This window comes from Corvus moneduloides, chromosome 7 (genome assembly GCF_009650955.1).
Source record: "Corvus moneduloides isolate bCorMon1 chromosome 7, bCorMon1.pri, whole genome shotgun sequence".
NCBI classification, from domain to species: domain Eukaryota; kingdom Metazoa; phylum Chordata; class Aves; order Passeriformes; family Corvidae; genus Corvus; species Corvus moneduloides.
The window spans coordinates 3,254,098-3,273,657 of NC_045482.1; the positions used below are offsets into that span (position 1 = coordinate 3,254,098).

General features: G+C 44.3%; 1 protein-coding gene across 9 annotated transcripts in view; it reads left to right on the forward strand.

Moving 5' to 3' along the window:
* The window catches only part of IKZF2 (IKAROS family zinc finger 2), a 118,126-nt gene that overhangs the window by 46,475 nt on the left and 52,091 nt on the right, over window positions 1–19,560 (forward strand). For all 9 annotated transcript variants that reach the window (XM_032114713.1, XM_032114718.1, XM_032114711.1 and 6 more), the window contains one exon: window positions 15,211–15,477. In XM_032114713.1, coding sequence (XP_031970604.1) covers window positions 15,211–15,477 — 267 coding nt within the window. The remainder of the gene's footprint in view (window positions 1–15,210; window positions 15,478–19,560) is intronic.

Consider the following 19,560-nt stretch of genomic DNA (forward strand, 5'->3'; position numbering starts at 1 on the left):
CAAAATATTATGTAATTGTCATGGTATAGTTAAGGATGTACAGATGTTTCAAATGTTTGCCTTTTTATTTCTTTAATTAAAAAAAAATTATTTAAATATTTCAGAATATTCAGAAATTCTTTAATTTAAATGAGTTCAATGCTTTCTTATCTCCTGATGTGAAAGACTGACCTGATACTCGTTTGCATCCTTAGAGCCTTCTGGGAACGAGCTTGTTGTGAAAACCACTAGGTGGAAATGACAAATAATAAATTTATTGAAAAAGGCAGCTTGTAAGCAGGACCAGAATGAAGTTTGAGTCAAGTTAGATGAAAATGTTGGGGGAGAAAAAGCTTCAGCAACACTGAAATGGCTTTTGATGTTTGAAAGTAGAAAACATTTCCATGTTTGTTTCAAAATTACGTATTTCAGTTCACAACGGCCAGCACTTGAAAGGGGGAGGTGACACAACTTCAGAAACGTTTTATTTTCATTTTGCCCAAACAAATGTCTTGAGTCAACTCAAATGATTTTCATAGCAAATGAAACACTTCTGTTTGTTTGACCCATATGATTATTTCTTTGTGTTTGGTAGTCACTGCAAAAACTCTGTTTTCTTTATGTCTCCTACCAGAACTGAAAGTTGGAGACTGGAATATTCCACCTCCGTGTGTGCGGGGTGCAGCTGCCTGAAATAAATCTCCAAGCTTTAAACATCTCAGGCTCTGCCTCATGGTAGATGCTTTATTCTTACCCTAGAGTGAGAATCCCCCGTTGATGGTATCTTTAAGGAAGCTGCTGATCCCAAAGCCCCAGGCCAGAAACCTGGCAACAGAGTAGTAACAAGGCATTGTTATATGAGCAAGTCACTTTCTGCAAAGAGTCTTTAGCATATATGCAGGAATAAAGGTGGTTATGAATGTTCCAGAACTTTAAAGGAAGTCAGTGGACTCACTGTGCACTTGCAAGCAGATAAATGAAGCATGGCACAGGATATATAAAATTATATGTCCCACCTGGGAGCACACACACCGCCTTCCTGAACCCCTCAGATCAGATGTGGCACAGGGGTAGTTGAATCTAACACGGCTGTGACCATAGCCTTCACAACTAGAACTGTGCAGGTACATACACTTGATGAGAATGTGACAAGGGAAAATTGAATGTAAAGTCTTCTAGACAGCCAATAAATTTGCTTTATATCTTTATCTTTTCCTTGCTTGGCAATTATTTCAGCAGGTGCTGAACTACTTTCTGCCTGCTGTAAACGAGGGGAGTCAAACGACCTGCTGTAAATTCTTGATATTTCCTGTACTTATGAGAAGACATAATCATCTGAAGAACTTGTATATTTAGTGTGGATTAAGGTGATTTTTTAAATAATGCTTTTTTTTTTTTAAAGCCCAGGATTGGTCATAACTAGTGTTAGGTTGCTTAGTACTATATAACTGAGATGTGTTCATATTGTCACCGAATAGGTAACAATCTATTTTTTAAATAGTAAGGTAGAGTTGCTGCTCAGGTCCTTCCACATTATTTGTTGTAATTCAGTCGCCAGTTAATGACAGCATATCGCTATTAGGTTATAGCCCTCCTAGGTTATGGTTTTTAGAACTGTAAAGCAAGAGTTGCAGGGTTTCAGGGGTTGATTACAGAGAGGTTTATTGTTCTTTCTTACACTTGAATCTGCTAGGTAAGTTAAAACAGCCAAGTAGGAGACCTGGAATAGCAATGACGTGCAGTTAAACACTGAAAAATCCCTACCTCTTCTACAGAGTAGAGCTATGAAAGTACTGCTTATTGTACATTAGTATTCTGTATTTGTTACCTGCAGAGCTACTACAGGCCGTAGTTTGAGCCGGCTGTACCATTTGTGACTTCATGCTACAGCGTTTTCGCTTGCCTGCACAGTTGACCCGATCCTGTATGTCATCAGGGAGGAGATGTTTAACTTGTGACACTGCTAATCCTTTCCTGAAGGCTTTTCGTTCTTCCTGCACGTTGTCCTTTCATTGCTTTTGTGAGCTAGAACATGCTTGCTCAGCCCACTGATGAATTCATGTAATTACCTATGGATGTACCGAAGTCCTGTTGACTTTAACATTAAAGATCAGTGATTGCTTAAGTATTGCACTGAATCAGGACCCCCTAGGCATTTTCACATGCACAGGCTAACTTGGGAATTGGTGCACCGTATTGTAGTCCTCCACTGCTGGAATGGAGAGCAGGCTGGGGACACTCCTGCATCGCCGGCTGCACACAGGGACAGCCGGGAGCACAGCAGCCAACAGGGTGCTCATCTCTCCTAGGAAGACCTGCAGTCCACACAAGAGGGATACATGGAAACAAATTGTGATGTTAGACAAAGTTCGGAGTGTGTATTTGGTTAATCCAGTTCTAGAAAGTTGGTCTGTGTGCAGTGGGAGTTACACAAAGGCACATGTCCCTGCAAAGAATCTGCATCCTGGTGCCACTGTGTGTGTAGTGTGTACCTCTGCAGAAACTCCCTTTGCAGGAGCTCTGGGGTACAGAGTCCTTCCTGGCTCAGCCAAGTTCTCATGCAAGGGTAGGGGTGATTTGTATGTGCCCCTCATAAATGTACTTGTCTCCATGGTTTTATTTTGCTGATATAAATGCAGCTAATGAATGCATTGTGATAGTGCTGTGTTTTACAAGGAATGTTTTAGTACAGTCAAGCCCGAAGAGTCTGGACTGAGCTTGGTATTTGGAGGCATCAAGCCTTCAGAGAACATGATTGTCCTCAGCTGGAATGACTGGCATTCCTGGGAATCACATCTTAGTTACAAAAAACCTTAGGTCTCCAGTTCATATTTTGTTCCAACCCAGTAGACACATTATATAGTCCCTCTAGGGGCTCATTTGTGATCCTTTCTGATAGAGTTTGCACTCACAGTAGTGCTTGCCCTTTAACAGGAGGGGAGGTGTTGCTGTTAGAGCAGTTCCAGGCTGGGCTTCTGCTGTGCCATTGCTTTCCCAGGCTGGTGATGGAGGAGTGGACCTTTGCTTTCTCCATCCCTTCAGAAGCCATCCGTGCTGCTTTCCTCAGTGCTTTGATATTCTGCCAGCTGAGGGAGGGAAGAGCCATTTATAAATATTTCTGGTAATACAGTAAGTACTCGCACATGTTTTGCTCACTCATTTTCCGTATCCAGAAATCTATCCGACCAGAATCAGTTCACTCTCTTTTATTAGCAGAAATAGATCCACAACAATTAAAATTGATTTAAAAAAAAAAAAAAAAAGGAAAGAAAAAAAGAGAAGCAGCAGCAAGCACATCATATTGACTGTGTGTATATTCACACTGGCTTCCAATCCATGGATAATTACCCCTCAGAGATTGTGTGCTATGTACAGTATGATGATGGAATTATGCACTTTAAAGCGCTTTAGTGAGCCTCTTAGGATGCCAATTTCTTTCCCCTTTTCTTTCTTTTTTTTTTTTTCCTTCTTTTCATTGCAACGAATAATGATTTTTAAATGCACATGACCTGTCCTCAGAACCAAAGTAAGGCACGTCAGTGATGTTTTGTCTCTGGGTTTGACTTTTCTTGAACTGACACAGTAGAAGTGTACCCATGAGATGAAGTTGCATGGTCAGGGGATCTCTTGGGATTGCTGATCCTCATTAGTTGAGGGGAAAGGCAAGTGGAACTTAAAAGTTACTCATTTGGCTTGGCAGCAGGTACCCAAATTGCAATTCCTGCAAGGAAGGAGAGCTTGAAAGAGGCTGTGGGTACAAATCCATAAGAAAACAGGCTTTGTTACTGTGGCTGATTGTGGATCACCTGACCTGAACACTAAGAACCAGGGCTGGTGGTTTCTCTGACCTCTTTGTCAGAGCCAGTTCAACTGTTTTGATTTGCAGTTTCACACACACTCACAAAATTAAATATTGTCTATACATTTCAGCCTAACTTGTTTTTGGCAAAGTGATAAGCAAGTGAAAAACAGGGCCTCATCGTAGGAAGTGTCAAGCCATCTTAATTTTAGGCAGAAATACCAGCTCCTCCTAGAGGAAAAGAGCCAGTCCATAAATAGCTCCCAACAGATCCTTTACCCAAGCAGACAAAAGGGTGTGACGTGCAGGAGTTGCTGCTAATGCCAAATTTCATCTTTCCACTGGGAATGTGTCACCTGGGTTTGAGTTTGTCTAAGGTGTAACTTGGTGTTCAGGCAGGATTGTTCATTGATACTCAGCGAACAGCTCCCTAGATCCTTGGCAGCTCTTGGGAGAACATCTCCAAAGGCACTGCCAAAGGAGTTGAAGGGGGAGGTACCTACTGAAACACAGCCATGAGGACTGAGGTTGCAGGGCTGCTGGACTCCATGTTCCGGGACTGTGGCTGCATTTACAGATTTTTATCTTTTGTTGACATCTTTAATAAGTGTTTGGTAACAGCAAGTGGTGCTGCATCCTGTTCCACCAGCCAGGACCAGTGAGCTGTTGTGTTAAAGGGAGGGCTCCCAAACACAACTTATTGCCCAGAAAGAGTCTTTATAACTGGGACTATAGCAGCTGTGAGGTCCCCACAGCTGCCCCACTCCTGTTCAAGGATGAATGAAGGCAGGCCTGGAAGTGCTCCCAGGAGTAGGTTGGTGTGTACAAGCCAGCCCTCTCCTGCCATCCCACCTTTCTCAGGGCCCTGTGTCCCAGGAGGTGCAGTGTCCCTGCTGTCCCCCTGTGAGCCAGGCTGCAGAAGCAAGAACTCGTTCCACCACCTGTCAGAGCCTGTGTGCAGGAGTGGTTGGACATGTAGCTCCCATGGAGTAGCTGAGTTTATGGAACATGTTTGGGAAAGGCCTGAGGAAGTATCAGATGCTTCAGTGTACGCAGCTGTAATGTCTCTAACTTCCTGGCTCCTCTGGATAATGGTGAATGGTGCTCAAAGCCACTCACAGCACCTTTCTGTGTGGTTGGTGATGGCCTCAGCTCCTCAGAAGCCTGACCTGTTCCAGCTTGGCATTCAGTCCTGCAGTCCCTGCTCTGTCTGGGCACAGCAGTCTATGAGGGATCTACTCAGGGCTCCTGGGTGCTCTGGTGAAAATGGGGTGGGGGCTTTCTGTGTCAGTGGGCAATAGGAGAAAATGTGCCTATTTGTGTCCCTATTGTTATTGTTTTAATCTAACTTGGGGAGTCATTCCTTACTCGTTAGAGATGTAAATTTTAGGTACCTAATTATGTGTTTTACTTGTCAACTCTCTCCAGTCCCTTTCTTCCATGATCCCACCACCCTCTTCCCTTCTTATTCCCTTAAATATGTGTAGATGATGAATAGCAAATCTTCTCATAGAATTCTTCAGGAATATTTAGTGTAGGGTTTTGCTTTTGTTTGCTTTTCTGGTGACTTGGAGATGGCATGGTGAGAAAAGAAACATGTGAGCTAAACCTGTTGGTTTGAACATTGTGTCAGAAAATATCCATAAATTGCAAGTTACTACACAGATGTATAGATTTAATGAGACTGTGTAATGCCATTTATTTATGCTAAAGAATCTGACACATACGGTACTGAAAAAAGTTAATACTCTAAGAGTTATTTTATATTTTTCCATTGCCATCTGTCACTGCCTACATAATAATGATACAGGTGAAAGCCTAGCACTGCTTTAAAAAAAAATCAGAATGAATAGTCATTTAAATGTCTTGCTGCTTTAATAGCTGGTGTGTTTTAAGTTGTGGGAAGGAGGCAACAGAGATACCCTCCCCCCATCTTTAGTATATTAAAATTTGGGTTTAAACAGATTTGGATTCTTGAAGTGACTTATGAGAATTGAAAATGATTATAAACTCTACTGTCCTTTAAATTTGGGAAAGCTGAAGGACTAAACCAGATGCTGCCATTCTTATAACATACCATAAGTGGCTCTTGGAGTAGCCCTTTCATGTTCATCTTCAGATGTGGGTGAATTTTTGTGCTCTAAGTTCTGCCTTAATGGGCTGAACTCAGTACTGCTGGGGTCTCTGAACTGTGAGTAGGTATTTCCAGGTTCCTAAATCCTTGTCCTCATTTGCCATCTCAAATAATTAAAAAAAAAAATAAACCAAGGAAGGACATACAATTTTTTTTTTTTAGCTGCCTCAGGTAAAAATACATGTCTCAAAGCAGCACCATGCTGGCAGAAGTCAGCATTTACAAAGATACTGGCTTTTAAGAGTTCTCCTTCAACATTGTGTAGTCACATTGTGGTTAGGCAAAGCTGCTTTCCCTTTTATTTCTTTTAGTCACGCAGGAGTCCAGCCTGGCAGTGACTGTGAGGTACACGGGGAGAAGTCCCTGCGCTCGGGCGTTTGCAGTGATCCAGGGCTGCACATGGACCTGGGGACCTGCCCGTTGCTTTGCAGCAGCCACCTGCCTCCCAGGGTGCAGACAAGGCTTTGGCTCAAACAAATAAATGAAACAGGTTTTGTTGTTCATCTCCTTTTTACAATATAGTGACAAAGACAGAAAATATTTTTGTGGCAGGTGCTTATCCACAATTTTCTATGGGTTGATGAGTTGGGGAGGTGCCTTATTTAGAGGAGGAGGACATGGCTAGGTCAGGTTGCATTAAGATGATTTAGAGTTTATATAATGAGAAATAGATAAAACTTTTCCTGAAAGCTGTGAATGATGTGTAACTTGGTAATGAAAACCTTTCGCTGATGTAAGATAATGTCTTTAATGGTAAAAATGCCAGAAAATGAAGCAAAATCCAAACCCAGAGAAGTGATTCCATTGGCTTCAAACAATTTCTGCAGGTGTATTTTCAAATATAGTGCAGATGCCTAATGGAAAGTTCCTTATAAATGAAATAATTATTACTGTTATAATTACTACCCTTTGCATATGCTGGAAAGCATTTTAGGAAGTCCTGCACTTTTTAAGAAGCAGAGATGACAATGAGTGAGCAATAAGGTTTTGGTCTCTTCAAATGGATGTTATCAATCACTTTATTTTTGTTTATAAGGGATGATCCATATATAGCTGTAGTTCGTCAGCATTCTCCATTACAAACTTCTAGTTTTGGTACCATATAAAGCTCTCAGCAGCCTCTTAGCAAATCCACTTGGGGTGAATGTTGTGTCACTTCTCAATGAGTGTATGTTTCTTCTGCTCCCTTATTAGAATCTGAACCGGGCTTAAAAATAAAGAAGTGTTCATGGTTTAATGTTTTGAGAGACAGAGTGTTTCACTACAGGACTGAGCCTTTATTTTTCCTCCTCTCTCTGCTTTTCCATGTGCATCAGAAATAGCTCTACTGAAGTAAAAAAGAGCTGTGGTAGGAGAGGAGGCTGACAGCATTTAATGTACATGTTAGAGACAGTAAGAGACTCGCTTTAGGTCGGCAAGGGAAAGGCCGTGGGAGACCACCCACAGCACTGAACCTGCCTCTTGCACTGCACAGCGACTGTGACGTGAACTTCACAATGGAAAGGGCCCTGGAGAACACCTGCTGAGCACCACCACCCCAGCATCACCTGCCCCTTGGAAACAAGCAGGAAATCATTCACGCGAAGGCAGAGAGTCCCAGTGGCTGCGGCGTGCGGGAGGAGAGAGCAGGGGAGCACAAGTGCTGGGCAGGTCTTGTGTAAAGTCAGAGTTTGCCAGATGACATTTGTCCAGAAAACTGTGTCTCGTGCAACAGCAAAAGGAGAGGAAAAAGAAAAATCCTGCTGCCTCTCACCCTCTCAAAACAGCAAAAAAAACCAAGTAGCAAAACAAATAAAGATAGATCCACCAATTGCTCCTAGTTTGACCTTAGGGAAAAATCCATGAGTCCAGGACTATCATCTGAGTTAGCTTGAGCATCTGTAAGAGGGGACAGCGACTAGGAGCAGAGACCTGCTGTGTTCCCTCATCTTGCATAGGGGTCAGGTTTGGCCCTGCAAAAGGGTAGGGGGAATGGGAAAGGGAAACTCCTCCTTGCACCTATTGGGAATTGGTATTATGTTAAGCACAGTATTTGTTGCACCATAATTACTTTGTAAGTACAGGCAAAAAGGGAGGGGGAGGCTGGGTCATCAGGAGTACTTTTCCTACCCTGGGATATGAATACATGACTCTCGCTTGTGTAAGTGCCACTTGCGTAGATGCATTTGTGGGTGAAATTTGGCCTGAGGTCTTTCTGGAGAGGAATCTTGCGACACTGAGCAATCATATATATTCAATTAGGAGTTCATACTCTTGCCAGATGGAAGTATGCAGCATGGGTGACTTGTGGAGAGCAAACAGTCATGCCTGAAGGCTGGGCATCTGGGGCAGATTCTGGTCTAGATACCGCCATCCTTACTTACACCAAGGCACCCCTTACTCAATGTCCCAGCTTTTGGACTTCAGCGGGAATTTCACTGAATGTGACCTTGTGGGAGACTGGAAGGATTGCTGGCTCAAAACATTTCTGGCATGCATGTCATTGAAACCATCAAAATTGGGCCCCATGATAGAAACGAGATCTCAGCTCTTATTGGTGCTCTTGCTGGGGTGCTGTTTGCTTAAATCAGAGCCCTTCCAACTGTAGCTGTGGTCTTTTCAGCTTCATGTTTGCGTGAGCTTGTATGGCCATTTGAGCATGAAAGTTGTTTCACAGGTTTCAGTGCTGCAGTCTTCATTCCTTGTGTCTGGACCTGGAGAGCTGGGTTGGGAGAAGCTGCCTGGTGATTTGGAACCATTGCTGCTGAAAGCGTGCAGTGACATCTGGGGTGCTGCTGTTTGTTGTGATGTCGTGATGTTGTGATGGCACAGTACGCCTGGTCAGGGGCATGATCCAGATTAAAAGGGTTGATTTTTCTTAGGAAGATCAGTTTTCAACCAGATTTGTGTAGCACCCAGTTTCATGAGCAGTGGTGCCAGTATAAAAGATGGAAGGGGTGGGGATTGAGGGAGGATGGTAACCACAGTTTGTGTCAGCTAAAACCTGACTGAAGCTTGGCTTAGCTATGCAACAGCATCCTAATTTAAACTAAACTTGGGTGTAACAGACCTGTTAGTCTACACTTACTGCATACACCACCTCCAGAAGATATGAAATAAGTCTTCTGTTGCATTTAGTGAGAGTTTAAATTGACTTCAGAGGTAGCAGGCTTAAACTGAGATTCTTCAATGTGAAAACTAAAAATTTCTAAGGATCCCTAAATAAGCCGATCAGTTCTCACTGAATTTCTGGCGCATTAACCACCTCCTTGTGGGCTTGAAGAATCCCGTTTGTGGCATGCAGAAGAGGACTCGGCATAAAGTTTCTAAAACGTTCTTTTCTCCTTTTTATTAGTTGTGAACTATTTGGTTTGATTTAACTGTTCTGAATGGACAGAACCCTGTGGAGGTCACTCATGACAAGATGGTATCACCATCTAAGATTCTCCCTGTCTCGGTGGCCAAAAGCTAAATCTTTGGAGCTTGCAATAAACAAACTTGACACCCAGCATTGAGAACGTCCTTGATAGGACGTTTTGGTACTTGAGTCGAGAAAAGAGTTGAGTAATTCCCCTCTTTTGCAGGTGACATTTACCCTCATTTGTTCCATCCAGATTCAGCTTTGCTTCTCTCTAAGCCTCCAGAAAGCTTCCATCTACTGTGAAAGCAAAACTGCCTCCCTTGAAATACACCTTTCTAACCCTCAATTGAAACATCTTCCATTTCAGTGTTGGTAGGACAGTGTTGCCCGCAGGTGCCATTGAAGAGACATCTTCCTTTATCCTGAGCAGCAGATGCGCTCCGGAGACCTCACTGCGTATTCCTCAGCATCACAGCTTTGGAGTGATACCTGCTCCTCAGAAGAAGGGGTGACCCGTTCGTTTCTCAGAAACTAGACAGTATTTGCTAAAGCTGTTTGCTTTTTAATGTCAACCTGTTAGCTAAGTACTTTGTGGCTATGAGGTGACAACAGAACCGATTCCATGGCCGGTTCTGCCGCTGCTTGGCTGGTGTTCTCACCCCTTGTGTATTTGCCTTTTTAAAAAGGGAGGCCTTGCTGGTGCTCCCTTGTTTACACATTTAATAGCTCACAATTAAGCTGAAATGAACTTGAAAAGTGTCATTAACTAAGACCCAAATTCTACCTGCAACAAGAAACTCAAAGATTAAGTTTTCTTTCACCCAAGACTATTTTGTACTATTTTGGGAGGAAAGTATGTTTGAACATGCATTAAAGTCTCACTACAGTTCTGGAGTGATGTAAACACCCTCTTGAAGGACCCATTTTGCTACCCGAGTGCTCTCAGACTGAACAAGAGCCAGCGATCATTGTTTCCAACTTCTGGCATTCCTTACCTTGAACTTTCGAAATCCATCAAGACAGAAGAGTTCTCCCCCTACTCCTTTAATTTTCATCTTACGAAACACTCATAGGTTTGCCATTCCAGTTCTTAAAATTAACTGTATTACACTCACCCTTGCTCTGAGTGCTTTTGTCAGTGTAGAAACAGGGAGTTTAATAATATAGGGACATACCACCTCCAGGGCTTGTGATGTGTAAGAATTGGGTTCAAAACCTGTTAGAAACTGGGTTATTTTCTATTTGTCTGTAGCTGCCAATTAGCAATGTCATTAATCCACTGCCTAGAAGAAGTGCATGATTAAAATAGACGGTGCCACTGACCATTGACAGGATGATATGCACAAGGCTGTGCTGTAGCTGCCTGTCATTGTGCTGCTGTAGTTAGGGCTCAGCCTCATTTTCCAGAGGGAGGTAACAATTTCGTAATATCTTTGCATCCGGGTGTAAAGACAGACTCATCATCTGGGCTTTGAATGATGCTTTTTGTTGTGTTCTGGACAGGGACCATGGAGCAGACCCTGGGATTGCTGTTGCCCTACCTGGCACCCACTCTCAGGCCATTTTGGTTAGAGAATGCATTGTGTCTGTGAACGTCCTTCGCTCTGTTCGCCCACAGAGCCATCCAAGGCTCCTCAGGGGCGGCAGGTTTGAATTTTGCCTCCTCAAGGATGAGCATCTGAGGCTGGGCCAAAGTTTTGTTTCCTGCTGGTGAGAGAAGGACGATGGGGGAAGAGGCGTGGGAGGCCTTGAGGGGTCTGGCTTGACTTGCTGCTGCTCCGGGGGCAGCAGGAAGGGGCTGGTGGTGCGTGGCTGCTGCCAGGAAAGGCCGGCCTCCAGCTGGAGACCACAAACCCTCGGTGACAGTGGCCAGCCTGGCTTTCCAAGGCCACAGATAAAATAAGCATTGACCTAGGACAGCAGACAGTGGAGGAGACAGAGGGGCACAGTCCTTCTGCTTTCTCCCTGGTGTGTTGAACAGGAGGAATTTTGTTCCTTAGTGGAAATTGCACTCTTGTTTGCTTGCTTAAGAAAAAGATGTCCAGTGCTTTAATTTACACTCCACCTGGGGATCAAACCTCTCAGCAAGACCAGAAGGGTTTTTTCCCCCCAGATCTCACTTTTGAGGGAAAAACTTCTGTGTCAGAGGATGAAATACCAGGAATAGTTTTTTTAGGTGGACCTTCCAGCCTCTGGTTTGTAGCCACACTAATTTGTGGGTGAAGGGAATATTTTTGTACTGAAAAGTTCCCAAGAAACCGTTAACCAGGGAATTGGAGTTTAATTGGCACTTACGAGACATTAACAATAATTGTATTCAACTTGGCCGCTCAGGATAAAGTGTGATTCAGGATGAGCTGGTTGGTGCGCTGAGCAAAAAGCAAAAAAACCCCCACCAAACCCAAAAAAATAAAAATGAAAAAGAAAGCAACATTAATGTATGGAGTTGCAAATATGTGCCATTAGCTTCGTATTCACAGGTAGAAGCTTTTGTGGTCCTTGTCTTTTGTTTTTCCCCACAAGATATCCTGCTGGACTGGAAAAAGTAGAAGGAACATGTATTAACTGGAGGGAAATTATTTTACTTCAAGTTCATGCTTTTGCAGTGAGCTGGATTACAATTTTATCCCTGCTCTCTCTTTTGCTGTCTTTTTTTGTTTAGCAATGTCCCAAAAACTTTAAAAAAAACCTCAACAAAATCCATTTATTTATTTATGCTTTTACCAATCACATGAACAAGAAAGGCAGGGGAACACAGGGTGAAATTTGATGTGGAGCCTTGTGTATGATGCAGGATAGCCATCAACATCCCTTGAACATTTCTTTTGCTTTTGAAGCAGAGTTCATTGTGCTTCCTGAGTGCTGTAGGTGAAAACAAAGACAGTGCCAGTGCTAAATGATTGCAGCTTCCGAGGCTGGCTGAGAACAGAGAAAACAAACTGTATGCAATTTAAGCGCCTGTTTGTATGCAAGCTACCACACAGCCTAATATATACACCCGTATGATGTAAGGCAGTGGAGATGACCTGATTAGCAAAGCCCTCACAACAAGCAGAGGAGATCCCTGCTCCCCTCCTTGGAGACCTGCGGTTGGTCCCAGCTGGAGGAAACCTTTCTGCAGCTACCAGAGGGTTTCTGAAAACGGCAGTGGCAGTGCTCCGTGTGCATGAGGGTGAGGGAAGGAGAAAGAGTAAACAGCCTGCACAGCTCTATAGAATAGCTGGGATTTTTTGAAGGATGCAGCATGAATTCCTTGGGCTTTGTGAGCTCTGTGTGTCGGGGTTGCAGAGCGCTCTGTGTGTGTGGGGAGGCTGTGCTTCAGCAAATGGCTCATGTCGTTTGGTTGTGCTGCTTATCCTGTTGGATGAAAGCATCATTCAGCAGAAAGAAGTGCTAGGGGAAGGAAGATAAAGTAAGTGGTCTTCCCGTTTGTAAGCTCTCACAGCCTTGTTCTCCTGTGTGCTGAGCAGGCAGAGCTCCACAGCTGTGAATGGGAAGTTGTGGTGCTCAGCACTAATTGCACTCAAGTGTTTATTATTCCAAATCAGAGAAACAGACAAAAATTTATATATGTGAGAAGACGCATAAGACCCAAGACTTTCTCTCTTGTGAGTACATGTAAATATGCACAATTGGGATGTGGCTTTTGGATATTTTGTGCAGTACTGTGCCAGGACAGCACGCAGGCTCGTGGCAGCAACCTGGGGTTTTAGGTGAGGAGCACAGGGCAGTATTTCTGGCTCTGCTGTAGCTACTTGTGTGGCCGAGTGTATTAAATCGTGCTCCTAAAGCCAGCAAACCATTTCTTCGGGCTTCATTCTCAGACTTGCTGAATACCCCAAAAGGCTGCTATTATTACAGGGAACTGCCATTCCTTAACTCTGAAAGTGGGCTGTCCGTAAATCACCAGTGTGTGCTTTCCATGGGGAGGTGGATCTGGGACCTCAGCTCTCTCTCTGTCAGCCCATGGAGCTGCCAGAGCTCCTGCTCTTCCTCCTTTCTGCTCAGCCCCACCACAAGGGTAGATCCTCCCGGTCAGAAGGCTGTTGGCTGTGCCACTTGGGCTCGGCACCAGGGCAGGATGGCTTCCCATGGCTTCTCTTGCTGCTATGGTGGGGCCAGTCCCCTCCTGCTCCCCGTGCAAACTGCCTTCTCTTGACCTGTTTCCACTCCAGGGCACTACCTGGGGCCGTGTCCTGGTTGACCTCTCAGTCTGGGCTGTTTTTTACTCTTTCAAGAACAGTAAGTGCATCTTTGTGGCAACAAAAATATTAATTCCCTACTATAAGTGATGCACTCAAATATTTTGTAGTTACAGACTATTTGGATGGCAGTGCCTGTGCTGATACCAGTCTGCTGTGATCTGATCCAGCAGTGTCCTTGCTCTGGATGGGCTTTGCCGTAATAGTACTTTCTTTTCATTCCTTAGCTCCCATTAATGCATTGATGAGTAGTGAAAGATGTTTCAACGGTTTTTTGATTAAAAAGAAACATCTTACCATTGCTTGGTCTCTGGTGCCTTTACCCTGTTCATTATGCTTTCCTCGGGAGTAACAGCAGTGATTTAGAGTTGCAACGTCAAACATCAGTCTCTGAACCCTGTGTTTTCTGGGAAGAGGAAGAAAGGAGGATGAAGGAAGAAGTCTAAATAGTAGGGTTTTCTCTGCTGACATTTCCAGGCCAGCTGTTTGAAACTCTTAGTGATGCCTCACAATGTTTACTTATAACTCTGTCATTGGGTTCCTGGGTGGGCACCCCTTGGCAGTTGCCAGTGAGCACATCTGGCCAGAGTTAGGTGACATTGGGCAGGCCCAGGGCACAGATTTGTGCTCCAGATCCGCTGCTGTCACTGGCACTCATGCCAATGGCCTTAGTACAGAGGTCAAAGACTGCTTAGATATGGAGGCTGAATCACCTCCTTGTTAAACCCCTCAGCAGGATCAAGGCTTAGGGAAGCAGACACGTGGGCTTGCCTTCTGGCTGACACTGTGGATGGAGGCTGTGATTCTGGGACAGGCCTTTCGGCAGGTTGGACCAGTTCTTGAGGCATCAAAATGGGGGCATCTGGTCATTAAAACACCCCTGCACTGACACCCCTTTGTGGAAAAGCCTGGTACATTTGTTTCCTTTAAAGGCTTGCTGATCCCACAAGCTCTCGATGGTTAGAGGAGGTTTATTCTGTCACCTGAGGATCACAGAAATCAGCAGTGAGCCTGTCAGTCTCACCAGGCAAATGTGAAAGGTCTTCAACTGCACGTATTTCACTTGCAAATATAAATAATCCAGCAGTGTAGATCTCACTGCAGCCCTGTTTGCCTTGGCAGTGTCCCATTGACATGAATCAGAAGGTGGGAGCAAAAAAGCACTGGAGGCTCATCCAGAGACTGGTCTCCCCTCCATCAGGGAACCTGTCCGTGCAGGCAGGGTGATTTGGAGATTACTGGCACAGCCCACAAGCCTGGCTTCACTAGATCTTTGCATTTGGAACAATCCTGCTTTGTTTCCTTGTGCTGTGCCTTTGGGAACCCTGCCTCTCGGGGCACTGGGCAGGAGAGGCCTGGAAGGAGCAACTCTGGCTTTGTCCTTTGCTCCTGTGGCTTTGGCTCCTTGAGAAGAACGTAACTCTTGTGGTTCAAGCTGAGAAGCAGGTGGTCAGTTCTTAATCCTGCTGCATCTCTGCAACTTTTGGCAGTTGTCTGGATCACGCTGTACCTGAGTTCTTAAGCTTTAAAATAGGGATAGAAATTAGGAATTGAAAAAAAACCTCAAACCAAGGGCTTAAAGGAATAAGCGGTTGTAACTTGTGATGCCATCACCACCATGAGGCTCTCATGATGGTTTGAGCTTCAAGGCTGTGATGTAATATTGATAACAGTAAAATGTTTATCATGTTGTTAGTTGAGAACTTAGAAAATACATGGGTTTAATTTTAATTTTTTAATTTTTTTTTTATTTCAGCAAATTCAGTAAAGCTAGAAATGCAAAGTGATGAGGAATTTGACAGGAAGCCCCTGATTCATGAAGATATTATCAGAGCTCACGATGAAGGAAGCAGCCTGGAAGAGCCCTTCATTGGGAGTAACGAGATGGTGGATAACAGAAAGATCCAGGAGCTATCAAGCGAGGGAGGAATCCGGCTTCCGAATGGTAAACTGAAATGTGACGTCTGTGGCATGGTTTGCATTGGGCCCAATGTGCTAATGGTACATAAAAGGAGCCACACTGGTAAGCAGCTGAAAGAAAATCTGTGGCAATGTTGATGTTACCTGACAACTCTTCTCTCTTCCCTTTTCATTCTTGGGGTAGCAGGAGGCTGGGGAGGGGAAAAATGGGCTTTGTTGGTTTTTGTTTCTGTTCCTGCTTTCCCCATTCTGGTGATGCTCTCTTGCTGGCAAGCATAGTGCTTCCTTTACTTTGATTTCCAGCCTTTTGTTCTTAAAAACAGCACAAAAGTCTGGAAATAGCTTTTCTTATTCTTCTTGACTGGAGCAAGATGGTGGGAGTCATTCTCTGGCATGGGGGGGGCAGGGTGGGTGGGTCGTGTTGTTCGTGTGTGTGCATGTGCAAAGCTTTTGAACCTTTAAGGGGAGTCTTAGATGTTCTTCCATTGGAGGTGCTCACAGGTGGACAAGACCAGCAGCTTCCTGGGGATCTCACACTTCTTTTGGAAGTGGCTGGGCCTGGGATGAGCAAACCCTGCAGGGGACACTCATTACCCAGCGATCCTGATGCCAGGGTGGGCTTGCTGCTCACTGTGTGACAGCTCCCTCAGGGAAACCTCAGCTGAACCACCCACCTGGCTTCCCCACACCATCTCAATACCATTCTGGAGGTAGCTTTCAGTGCTTGGTCCCTCCCAGAAATTGTATTTTTACTACCATTTGGAGTCCCAAACAGCTTATCAGTCTTGTGGGTTTGAGAATTTAAGAGGCAGAGGGAACCTCTGCAATATGCTGATTGGGTGGGTCTTTGTGGATTGAAAAATGAGGCCTTGAGCTTAAACCAGGGTAATTTCAGGGGATTTATGGCTAATATGGTAAAATGGTGTGCCCAGGAAGCTGATACTCCCTCCCCTGTGCTGCCCGCTCCTCAGGTGGGAGCAATAGTCACCTCCAACAGAAGTACAGGTGGTGGCAGAAGATGATGCTCTCTTGTCTTGCAGCGGTCTACCTTTGATTCAAAAAAGCACTTAAGCTTGTGCTTAACTTTTATGAGATTTAAGCACACGTAAGTCACCTGACGGGCTTCAATATAAGCTTAACTTCAGATACACACTTAAATCTTACAAAGGTTAAGCACAGGTTTTTGTGGTGGAGCTTCAGCGGGTGTTTGTTCTTCATATTATTTGGACAAAGTGAAAGATATTTTGCTTTTTATCTTTGCTATTATTTAATGGGGTGAGAGACTCGCACTGACTGAGATCTGTGAAGATATAAAAAGAAAAGTGGAGTTTTAGAGTAGAGTAAGAAAGACTGTGTAATCCCTTTGTAAACCTGGTAGTTTGCAGTCAGGTAGTGTGCTCTTGATGGGCAAGAGATCAATAGAATTTCTGTACAGAGGAATAATAAATATATATTGCATAGTTAATCTCCTGTATGTAAGTTGTATTGGTAATAACTTGACCTCAGTGTGTAATGCAAAGCATGGCAGTATCGTTTATGATGCACTCATGATTTTAGACAGGAATTATGAGAGGGCAAGAGCATTAGCTAGAGAATCAAAATCTTGATTAGCAATTTGACGTGCTATAACTAGAAGAGGGAAAGAGAAATAAGTACCAGACTGAGTCTCCAGCTTTCAACCTTCCGAAAAGTTTTCGCTGGTGCCTGCATGTATCTGAGCATATGTATTGTAGGTGCATCAGAGTCCACGTATTTGAACTCGAGCAGCTAAACTAGCTGTGCTAAATTTAGATTTAGGTACTTAATTAAATGGTCTACATTTCTGAGATACTGAATAGCTGGTGCATCTTTTAAATACAGGCAAGCTGCCTTTTTCATGTTAAAGAAGATGTGTAAATTCAAAGCGAACGGAACAAAATCTCATCTGCGTGCGGGCGAGACGGCCGTCTGCGGGTGCATGGGCAGCAGTTGCATAACTGGTAGCTTTTTCCTTCAGGCTACTGCTGGTTCCTCAGAGAGCTCTGACTCTTTTCCCATCAGAGCAGAGGAGCTGGGATGTACTGTTCTATACAGATGATTTCAAGCATATAGAAATGGCATTTCTTTTAATGTGCAGCTCGGTGCTCTGTTCTCAGTAAACCAGTTGGCAAATTTTGCAGAGGATTTTTTTTCCCCTCCACTTTGTTTGTTTGTTTTTTAATACATGCTGCTACTTTGCTGTCCACAACGGAAGGAGAAGTTTGCTTGGATTTCCACATCCTGGATTTTAAGGAGTATTTTTAACATACTGGTATCTATCTTGTAAAGTGCAGTATTTTAAACTATATTGCCACTTCCTCAGCAGCGGGGTGTGATGGGCTGGCCTCAGCTCTGGAATGAGCCCTGACCTGTGGGTAGTCTGGTTTTGCAGCCCAAGGGAGAATGGTGGAGAGAAGGGAGGTTGCCCCTAGTGAGTGGAAAGGGATGACATTCTTTATCAGCTAATCCAACTGGCATGTACATCCCTACCTCTCAAAGCCAATTTAAGTATGTTTTGGGAGCTGAATCCTGGTTTACTCTCCTCTTTAACTGCACACAACCAAAACATGATCTGGCCAGTTGTTTGCATTGGCAAAAACTGAAGTCCTTTTCCTTTCCCTGAAAACCTGTCAGCATTTTATGTAAATCACCCAAAATGCTGTGGTCCGTAGCAGAGGCTGTAATTTGTGTGGGTGCTGGGATGAGTGCAGCTTTCCTTGCACCAGGGATCCAGGCTTGGCAAGAAGCTGTGCCGTAGGCTCTGGCTGTGCTATGCACAGAGAGGGCCACACTTTTCTCCAGCCATTATTCCTCTGTTCCTGAAGAGCAGTTGTCTTTCCTGACACATTATGATAGTTCAGTCAAACAGATGCAGGGAGGGGGAAAATAATCTGTGCCATGGATGAGGCCGGAGTAGGTGAGCTCAGTGTCCCGTGTCTGATCCTGGTGTGCAGTCACCCCTTCCTGTGATAGACCAAGCTGGGGATTGCCCATTCATCCCTCAGATCGTGGTCCAAGTGATGCTCTGGTCTGCGGCACTTCCATCACAGGGCCCGTGGCACTGCTGATTCTGCCAAACACAGCGTTTCTCTGAAAAACTGCTAATTGAGGTGAAGTGTTTTTGTAATCTGCCTGGGCACCAGGAGAAGGCCTTTCTATTTATTTGTCATCGCTGACAGAAAATAAGTAAAATGCTTGGTGTAGGAATCAAGCGTGATGCAATCCCTGCATTAATGAGCAGGGTAAAGCCTTCCCTCATGTGCCACATCCTTTTGTCAGGAGAATAGCATGAGTTGGATTTATTTTCCTCCTTTCCCATACTGTTTTCTTTTGGTCCAAATTTCCTACTCGACAGCATGTTCCTCAAGTTGCAGGATCTCTATCAATTTTTTGTTACTGCAGGAGATGACTTGGTCATAGAATATTGCCATTGGATAGTCCAGGGATTTGTGCTTGGGGATGTAGAGGGAAGGGGAGAAGGAGAAGAGGCCGATAATCCAGGTTTTCTGAGACAATGAGTAGGAATCTCTGTGATTTCTCACTTCTTTATGCTTTCTGCTGTGGGCCTGAATTAAAATTTCCTTGCTCCTTGTTTCTGGTAAAGCAGGAACCATGTTCTGCTATAGCCATGTTGATACTTCTGTGCTCTGCGAGGTCCAAGTGTTGTTCTCCCTTTTCTTGTGAATTGTGACCTTTGTTTATATATTTTTTTCTCTGCTGTAACATCCCATCCCTTATCTAGTCCATTGCTAGATTTTGAAATGCTTTTTATTTCTAAGGGAAGGCTGGCATCATAGAGTCATGGAACGGTTTGGGTTGGAAGGGACCTTAAAACTCATCCTGTTCTACCCCGTGCCATGGGCAGGGACACCTTCCAATATCCCAGGCTGCTCCAAGCCCTGTCCAACCTGGCCTTGGACACCTCTGGGGATTGAGCCTTTCCCCACTCCTACTCTGGGCTGCTGGTAGGTTACTTTCAGGTTTTTTTTGGGGTGTTAACTGCAGGACGGTCTCAGATCTTTGCTTGGACTCCACAAGCATTTTGGTACCATAAGTCGGTGAAATGAGTTATGTACCCATGAGGGAAATGTTCAAGTTCTGCTTTAGCACCCACAGCATTATAACTGAACACATGCAACCCTGGAACTCTGAATGCAATTTAATTTTT